Below are 10,215 nucleotides of genomic sequence, written 5' to 3' on the forward strand. Positions count from 1 at the left end.
AAGGGCTCTCAGTATAATTTACTGAAGTATTATCACATATGGGCTGATTTGTCTACCTTTAATTAAAATATTGATTTTGTTACATTTTTATTATACAAAATACTATATAATATACAGTAAATTGGGTGTGAGTATTAAAAAACTTTTATTTAATGTTATTATACTTTAAGTTGGTAAATATTTCTTTTAAATTAATTGCCAATCTGCCACTAAACGATACAAAATTGATTAGTAAATCTGTCGCAAGTTCTTATATGAATGACATCAATCGGCACATTTCAACTCTGATTTTATCCTATATAAGTCATGCTTAATGTTACCAATTAATAATGCAAAACGTGAATATGTCACAAAAAAAAAATTTTTTTCGTTTGCTATAATTTAAAGAGTTTACTTTGGAGGAAGTCACCATTCCAGCTCATATTTTAGGTAACTTTACACCAATTATTCGTGAATTTTGCAAATTTTACGGTGCAGAACCTCTATAATAGGAACTTAAAAAAATTTAAATAAAATTTGATTCTATGATTGAATTTTAATTTTATAAAAAGAATTAAACTCTATTTGTTAAAAGGAATCGATTTAAAAAATAAAAAAAAGTCTCAATTTTTTAGATTATGTAAGCATCATGTGATACATATATTAGCCAATCAGAAATTAGGATTTTATTAATTATATGATATAAAAATTTATATAATATATTTGTTTATTGTATTTCATTATAAACTGATGATTGATGAATCAGGTACATGATAATGAGATTTATATTTTATTATATGCATTTTTTGATTAAATTAAAGTAAAATTACTTAATTTTTGAATTCTTTTGTTTATAAATTTATTATCTGAACTGTCTTTTAAATATCATTATTTATAACATTAAATTAATCTATACTTAAATAATTTTGTTTATTAATTTTTTTTTTTGCAATATTAGAACTTTTTTTTCTTCTTAGCATATTGAAAAAAAAATCTGAAGTAAAATAATAATTAATATTACATTAAATGTGGCTAAAAAAGATCTGTAATGCAAAAATTAGACTAGTCTCAATTTTAACTAAATTTTGTCAGTATATTTAAATTACAGATTTTTAAACAATTAAAACTTAGCCAAAATTTAATTTAGAAAAAAAATAACCGATAATTTTTAAAGCTAATGATCATATCTATAAAAATTATCGGTTAAATTTTTTACTTTAATATAAAAAAATTTTTTTTTTAGAAATTTATAATCAATCAATTGTTACTATACATAAGTAGTTGAGTATAGAGGTTCTGCACTATACAAGATTTTTTTGTATTATTATATAATATATGGTATATTCTTGCTTAGATTAACAAAATAATGTTTTAAAAAAAATAAAATAAAATAAATTTTTTTTTTTTTTTTGGCAATGTTTTAGTTTTACCAATTTTATAAAACTATACTTAAGTAATATAACACCTTTTTTTAATGTATTTTTAGGGCATTTATATTACAACAAAACATTTTCAAACTTGTACAAACACCATTCAGAAGCAATAGTATTTAATATAAAAATGTCTGACGAGATTAATTATAGATTGCCAATCATTTTGTATCGCTGAGTGGCGAATCGGCAATTAATATAATTCTTAGCATTTACTATATATATTAAAAATTTGTATCTCAACTTTAAATGTAAATATTTCCAGATCTAATGATCCAATCGGCAAGCTCTTTTTTCGCTCATATAGACCAGATCAAGGGCTTTCTGAAAAGCCTAAATTTATAAAAAATGGATCAGTAAATCCCAAGATATTTGCATTTAAGCATGTTAAAAAGTTCATACCTCAACTTTAAACGTAAATATCTCCAAATCTAATGATTCAATCGGCAAGCTCTTTTTTCACCTATAAAGTCCAGAACAAGGGCTTTCCAACGAGCCTAAAATTATAGAAAATGGATCAGTGAATCTTGGTATATTTGCGTCTAAAGATGGTAATACAAATTTCGACATAAAATAATTATTTTTATTGTTTGAAAATATCTATTATGATACCATCTTTTATATGATATTTTTATTATACTTTTATAAACATTTATAGCTACTAAGACTATATAAATTTTTATTTTACTTTATATTTTATTAAAATATACTTACTTTTTAATAATATATGTTAAAAATTCCATATATATGAGAAATGGGTTTTTTATTAGTGAAATGGGTTTTTTCACACCTCTTTTACATTTAATAATTTAAGTTTCGCAAATGTGAATTTTTGTTCAACTTATTATTTAGTCAAGTGATTATCAATCAGATGATTTTTTGGTATTACAAAACAATTTTGAATAATGAAAATTGTGAAAATTAATTCAACAACTCTTTTTAATGCAGAGTAGACAAATCAGCCCATATGAACATGTGATTTTGCTTAATACTGAAAAATATTTATGCACTTGTTTCATGCTTGTCATACATGGTATTATATGCAGACATTTTTTTAAAGTGTTTGTTGAAATTTCTAAAGTATATTTTCATTTAATATTTATTTCTAAGCATTGGTATAAAGATGAATATGTTGTGCCTCAGATTGATTCTTGCCTCAGATTAAAACTCACGCTGCGTGAGATCAATACCAGATCACATGTATTACATATATGGTAATTTTACTATGTAGATCATCACGTGTATATATATAATTCATCACATCCTATTGGTAGTTTTAATCTGAGGCAAGAATCAATCTGAGGCACAACAAATATATCATTTCAAACAATATTTCTTCTAGTAAAATAATAATAAATAGTTACCAAAATGATTAAAATGATATGCAAATCACTTTAGAATTTATACGAAAATATATTGTAATTTGTAAATGATCTTTCAGAGAGCTATTTTAGGCAAATATCACAAAAACAATTGAAATTTGGTACTTTAATAGGCACAAGTTAGGGTTTCGATTCTAAATCCACTTAATCTGGATTAATCCGTCAATCCGGATAATTTCGGATATCCTGATCCGTAGAAATTTGATCCGATTGTACTGCAGATTTAGGATAATAGATGATTCAGATTTTAATCCTTATAAATAGGATAGATTATCGCTAAATTTTAATTTATTAAACCTTCGTAAGAACATGATGATGATGAAATTTAATAAATCTTTAAAAGGCAATCAAATTTGTTAAAACTCATTCACATTTGTATATTTTACACGTTAATGATGTTATAATTGAATAAATTGGTTAAAAATGCCTTATATTCGAAGATTTTTTTTTTTAAAAAAAATAGAGTTTCGTACTTTAGAAAAATTGTATTGATGGCGGACAGTTCTAACGAAACAGAATTTAATAATAATTATGACCAAAATGATGCTGAAGTTGAAGTTAATGAAAAGACTGCAACCAAATGGAAAAAAAGGAAAAACCCCAGTTTTACTAATGAATATTTTGAAAAAATAATTGATCCAAAAACTGGTGATGAATTACGTATTTGCAAAATTTTAGATGATGATGGCAACCAGTGCAAAAAGACATATCGAAATACAGGAAGTTCAACGGGAAATCTAATTCAGCATCTGGATTTAGTGCACAAAATCATTTCTCAAGAAAATGAAAAGAAAAAGGTAGATATTTTTTGCTTTAATTACTATTTACTTAAAAAATAAAATTTTTAAATTCTAATGTCAATAATCTAATATTTAGCCGCATACGACAAAAATTACAGATTATGTAAAAAGTACTCAGCCCTACCCTCCACATATTCAAAGACAACGGGAAGAAGGTTTGCTTAAGTGGATGCTAAGAACAAATCAGCCCCTCTCTGCTGTTACAAATGAAGCATACAAAGAAATGATGAATATTTTCGATTCATCATTTATTATACCAGGAGAAAAAAAAATTTGAACAATGATTGGAAAAAGTTATAATCACAATCAAAGAAATTGCCATAACCTTCTTGATGAAACAGCACGGAATATTTCATTAACAACTGATTTTTGGTCTAGCAGAGCAAAACATGGTTATCTTGGAGTAACTGCTACTTGGATCACACCAGATCTCAAAATTAAAGATGTTATGTTAGAAACATACAGCAGTTGTTATTGCTAATTCCCTACATAAGATTATTTCAGATTGGAAATTAGAAGATCGTATCTCTTCAATCACTACTGACAACGGAGCTAACATGGTAGCATCAATTCCTTTCTTGAAAATTAAGCCTGGGTGTTCTGATATTTTACGCTTACCATGTACAGCCCACACATTACAACTTGCAATTATAAAAAGATTAGCTCCGGTAGAAGTTCTGGTGGCACGTGTAAGGAGATTAGTAAGATTTTTTGTAACTCAAAAGCAAGTAGAACGATTAACAGCAGTTCAAAAAAAACTTGGCTACAATGAAGTTTTACATCTTATACAAGATGTTCCAACCTGTTAGAATTTTACATACTATGCTTGAGATCGTATTTATTTTTTTAAAGACGTTATTATTCAACTTCAAACAGATTTAATTACTTTGTCCATTAGAAAAGAAAAGAATGATGGTGCAAAGCTCAAAAAAATTATGCTATCAGATTCTGAGTGGGAATTAATAGATCAATTAGTAACTTTATTAATGCCATTTGAAGAAGAAACACGTAAATTTTCTGGTGGAACTTACGTGACTTTAAGTAGGATGATATCAACTATTAAAGAGTTAATTTTTGATCTAGCTGGAGATTTTCCATCTGATAATACAACTAATCTTTCATATGAAGATAATGAAGAAGTTAATACATTTCCAATTGAAACTAATGATGAAGAAGTTATCAGTGATTTTACCAATAAGAAAATATCAATTAAAGAACCTTTGAATACAACTGGAGTTTTGAATAAAGTTCAAAATAATATTTATAACGCGTTGATTTTTTATTAGAATATTCCTAATGAACTTGGTTTAATGGCGGCACTTCTGGATTCCCGTTATAAAAATTTGGACTTTGTGAAGGATGAAGATGAAAAACAACAAATTATTCAAAAGCTTTGTGATGAATATAATAAAATTAATAATGAAACTGCAAATTCCCAAAAAGAAATTCAATTAGAACCAGTTTCTCCAGAAGAAGGTTCTTCCCGTTCATATAAAAAATATCAACAATTACGTTTAATGAAATATAAGAATAAACAACAAGTATTAAATGATGAATCCACTGCTAAAGTAGATAAAATTGCAGAATATTTGGCAATGCCATTAGCGATGGAAACTGAAGATCCACTGGAATGGTAAAGTCAGTTGGCATACTTTTCCAAATTTTTCCAAACTTTCTCGTAAGTATTTAGCAATACCTGCGACTTCCGTATCTAGCGAATGTTTATTTTCAGATGCTGGCAACCTAATAAATGCATAGAGAACACGATTAAATACAAATCTAGTTGGAAAAATGCTTTTTTTGAAACGAAATATGAATGTTATGAATGTTTTCGCACCCAACTGGAATGAGGAATAAACAGTAATACTGTAATAGTAAGTAGTAACTTACAAATCATAACTCAAATAGTCAAATTACAATATCGGTTTTAATAAATATTAAATAAACGTGCATAAAGCATAGTGTTCTTCACGAATCGAATTGAATCGAATCGTTGGATTTGGATTTGATTTGATCAAACCCGAATAATAGAATTTTAGATTTGATTTGATCAAATCAAATCGATTAGTTCAGATTCGATTCGATTTGACGAATCGCCGATCTTTCCTTTTTAGGTCGAATGTTACACAAGATCTAAAAAGGATATCTGCGCGTTTCACAAAAATTATTTTATGGAACGGGTATCACCCAAAAAGGAAATTCCAATGATCAGCAAAATAAATTTCCTTTTTTGGAAACTTATACAACCTTATTCGATACTTTTTTCCATTTTTGCAGGAAATAAAATTTTCCTTTTTTGGAATTTTATATAACGTCACATGATCGAATCGAATCAGGCTTGATTCGGATTCAAGTTTGAATCAAAATTTCAGATTTGAGTTCGATTCGTGAATCAAAAATTATCGAATCAAATCAAATCAAACCCGAATTGAATCCGAATTGATTCGATTCAATTGAATCATTTGCGGAACACTAATAAAGCATAATTGTCAATTTATAATTGTCAATTGTTAAATGGTGTTGACGTTTTTAATTTTTTTATTTGTAAAATGTAAATTGTAATTTGTTTTAATTGTAAATTGTTATTACTTTATAAAGTTGTACAGTATATCTAAATCTGGATGAAAATCCGAATGCAATCCTATTATTATTAACCTGGATTAAATCTGAAATTACGGATGATCCTAAAAATTTTGGATTATACTAGACCCGGATTATAAACTGAATACTGTATGATGATGGGAATTAGGATTCTATCCGAATAGCTTTAAAAAATAGGATCAAACCCCTAGCACAAGTCGAAAAGTGAAAAATCAGGTATCAATCAGTCACCAATCGGTCACCAATCAGGTAGCTGATTGGTGGCTGATTGGTGACTGATTAGCATTTTTGCCAAATACCATCACCAATCAGGCAGTTTGCTAACTTTTAATCCAGTGATCAGAAAAGGATGAAATATAGCTCATTGAAATCATCTCAACAAGATGAATCTAATGGTAGTAAAATCGCATTTCTAGGATTAATAGTTAATAAAAAATTAAATAAAATATAAATGATACATTTTTATTTTTATATTTTACTTAATTTCTCATCAAGTATATCAGGAAATTTATTTTAGCGTAATTTAATGTAATATTTCGAAGGTGGTGTAAAATTTCAAAATATTACACTAAAAACGTAATATTACAAAAGTTTATGCTCTTAAATTTAAATAATTATAGTAATTTAAGAATATCTCACTATCTACTGATCCAATCAAGACAATCTATAGCTCATTGGAATCGACGAATAGAATGGTGGTAAAATCGCATCTTTACGTTTGTGATAAATGGCTTTCTATTAATTTAAAACTTTATTGTATACTATAAAGCGTTTTATCAACTGTAAAAATGCGATTTTACTACCATTCAATTCATCTTAATGAGCTGATTCCAATAAGGTATAGATCGTCTTGATTGGATTAGTAGATAGCGAGATATTCTTAAATTACTATAATTATTTAAATTTAAAAGCGTAAACTTTTGTAATATTATGTTTTTAGTGTAATATTTTGAAATTTTACACCACCTTCAAAATATTACACTAAATTACGCCTAAACAAATTTCCTAATGTATTAATCCTAAAAATGCGATTTTACTACCATTAGATTTGTTTTGTTGAGACAATTCCAATGAACTATTATATTTCATCCTTTTCTGATCACTGGGTCAAAAGTTAGCAAACTGCCTGATTGGTGACAGTATTTGGTGAAAATGCCAATCAGTCACCAATCAGTCACCATCGGTCACCAATCAGCTACCTGATTGGCGACCAATTATGACCGATTGATCGCTCGATTTTTCACTTTTGACCTGTGGGATAAAGCCAAAAAGGCAATTTAATTTGCGATTCAAGATAATAATAAAGAACTAATTCAGTTTATAAAAGAATATAACAAAAAAAAAAAAGCCTAACCAATTGAATTCAAGCAAAATCAATTAGACAACAAGAAGATTTAGTAAGAAGAAAAATGATTGCAAATGATAATCAAATTTTTCATAATACAAGAGGAGTATTAATTGATTCTAATCAAATAATGGATCTATTAAAGCATCAACCAAAGAGTAGACTAGTAACGAAGCAGTTAAAATCATCTTTTGAAAAATCAGGTTTAAATAAAGTCAAAAATAGGAGTGAACAAGTAATTTCTGATGATAAAGGTTGTAAGTGTAATTTATGTGAAGAAAATAGTCATTATTATAATGCTTGTTCAAAATAATAATGGACTTTATCTAATTACATGTTTATAGTGAAAATTATTTTGTATTTTATTTAGTAGTAATGCAATACAATTTTAATTATTACATTTATTTAGTGAAATTAAATAATAAAGATTAATTAACAATATGTATATATTTGACATACAATAAATATAACTTTATTTTTTTTTATATGTATTATTATTATAAAATGATATAAAATATATAACAAAAATAAAAAAATTTTTAGGGGTAAGGAATATCAACCGGAACGACGACTATCCCCCGATGGTAATGCTACTACTATCAAATCCGCTCCCTCTCGTTATCATACTGCGGCCTATCTATGTGATGCGCCTGACGCGTTCAAAACTAAATTCACCACCAATCGCTTCATGTGTGACGAAGTGGATTGTTCACTCTCCCAATATCCTTCTTATGGCGCCCGCGCACGTTGTGATAGATCAGGCGATAACAAAAAGATCCTTGTCTTCTTCAATGATCAGCAAGATTTTACCGATTGTGTCAGCTCCCCACGTGCAGATCTTCTCAATTTATCTTTTACTCATTATTCCCCTGCAGATGCCAAACTCAATGACGAAGCGAAGTCTTTGTTTGTTACCGACATCCCACTTTTTCTAAACGAGACGCAAGTCCACCAGGCATTTTCCCGGTATGGCACTGTAATTAAATGCAAACTCACCCCTAAGAAACATTACTACAATGGTCATATCCAGTTTTCCTCCGCGGATGCAATTACCCAATTTAACAACATCTGGGCGATTATCTGCCTAGGCAATTCTTTATGTGTCTGCCTGGCATCCTATTCGAAAACCCAACGTGATAGTCGAAGAGAACATGTCGCTATTCTCGCCGGTATTTCCAAAAATATTAAAGAAGCTAACCTTCTTGAAATCGCTTTCCAAGTTAACGCTAAAGCTCTTAACGTTCCCCTTTCTGTCAATTCCTACAAGCCCAAACCTTATGTATATTTAAATTTCTCCTCGTTTGATACCCTTGAGGCTGCTAAAGAATTATCTGTGGCTTTCTGAGGCAAAGGTTTAACATGGCACCCTCCCAATGAAGCTCACACTTTGTGTCATGTATGTGGATGTCAAGGTTGCTTCCCTTCTGTATGTAGCCTCATCCTACGCGCAAAGTGGATGATCGCCTTAACAAGCTTTATTCACGCTTCAATGCTGGTCCTCGACGTAGTCGTCAGGATTCACACCAATCACGTGATAAATCCACTTCCCGCTCAAGATCAGGATCCACTTCTAGATCCCGTAACAATTCGTCCTCATCTAGATCCAACAATAACAATAATAATATTAATACTTCCCGTCTCAATGTTCCTAACCGTAACAATCAGTCCAATAACAATAATACCAACTCTAGGAACAATGCAAATTCTTCTGGCTCTACTTAACCTCCACACACTCCTCACTCTAACAATACTACATCTACTCCTCCGAATAACAATTCTAATTGTACGCTTCCTCAACACATCATTGATGAGTTAAAGGCGCAGATCGAAAAGATTGCTAATACCCTCAATACTCTAGAGGAAACTGTCTCTTGGATGCAAGATACTATTACGGCCCATGAGTATAGGCTATCTGAACTTGAATCAATGATGAATTATGACAACCCTGGTGACTCCGATTTGTATCCGCCTCGTAATGATTATGAAAATCAAAATCATTCTTATGATAATGGATGGGATGATGCTCCAATCCAAAACACGAATTCTGAATTCAATCTTCCTCCCCATACTTCCCCTTCTCTTATGGATACTTCTCTTGATGCTTCCTTTTCAGCTCTGGATCTTAACTCCGTCTTATCACGCAGACATGTTCTATTACCTAACTCCCGCCCTAATAACATTACCCCCCCGATGCTACTACTTCCCGTCTGCAATCGGAAATTTTTAATGTTACTAACACACAAAAGAATCTTTCTGCCCAACTTGGTTCGATTATGGAAAAATTGGACTCTTTCTATCCCTCAAAACCCTCCCCTTCCAATAATTGAACACCAATTTATATCGGATGTATCACAGGGAATTCACCCCCCTAATAGTAGTGTGATATCTAATAATAATAGTCCTTATAATCCTTCTTCTCCTTCTTTTTCTTCCCTCTTATTAATTTTGGACAAATCAATGTTAATGGTTTGTGTTCCCCTGTTCGACAATTACATTTGTTAAATTATTTTTTTCATTCTTCTTTTGGAGTTTTATCTTTAAATGATACTCGTCTTACTTCTTCCAGTGCTAAATTTATTTACCAATATGAACATTTCCAACATAATTTTAAATCCTATTGGGCTCCTTCCCCTTCTAATTCGCGATCACATGATGGTGTTGGTCTTTTACTTCGCCAT

General features: G+C 29.5%; 1 protein-coding gene across 1 annotated transcript; it reads left to right on the forward strand.

Moving 5' to 3' along the window:
• Nucleotides 1-7,601: 7,601 nt before the first annotated feature.
• OCT59_013859 (uncharacterized protein) lies at nucleotides 7,602-7,850 on the forward strand (the record flags this gene model as incomplete). Its single annotated transcript, XM_066141785.1, has 1 exon — nucleotides 7,602-7,850. One exon carries the CDS (start codon nucleotides 7,602-7,604, stop codon nucleotides 7,848-7,850), a length of 249 nt encoding a protein of 82 aa, XP_066001883.1.
• Between the last annotated feature and the right edge of the window lie 2,365 nt (nucleotides 7,851-10,215).

The sequence above is a fragment of the Rhizophagus irregularis genome, chromosome 21 (assembly GCF_026210795.1).
Source record: "Rhizophagus irregularis chromosome 21, complete sequence".
In the NCBI taxonomy this organism is placed as follows: Eukaryota; Fungi; Glomeromycota; class Glomeromycetes; order Glomerales; family Glomeraceae; genus Rhizophagus; species Rhizophagus irregularis.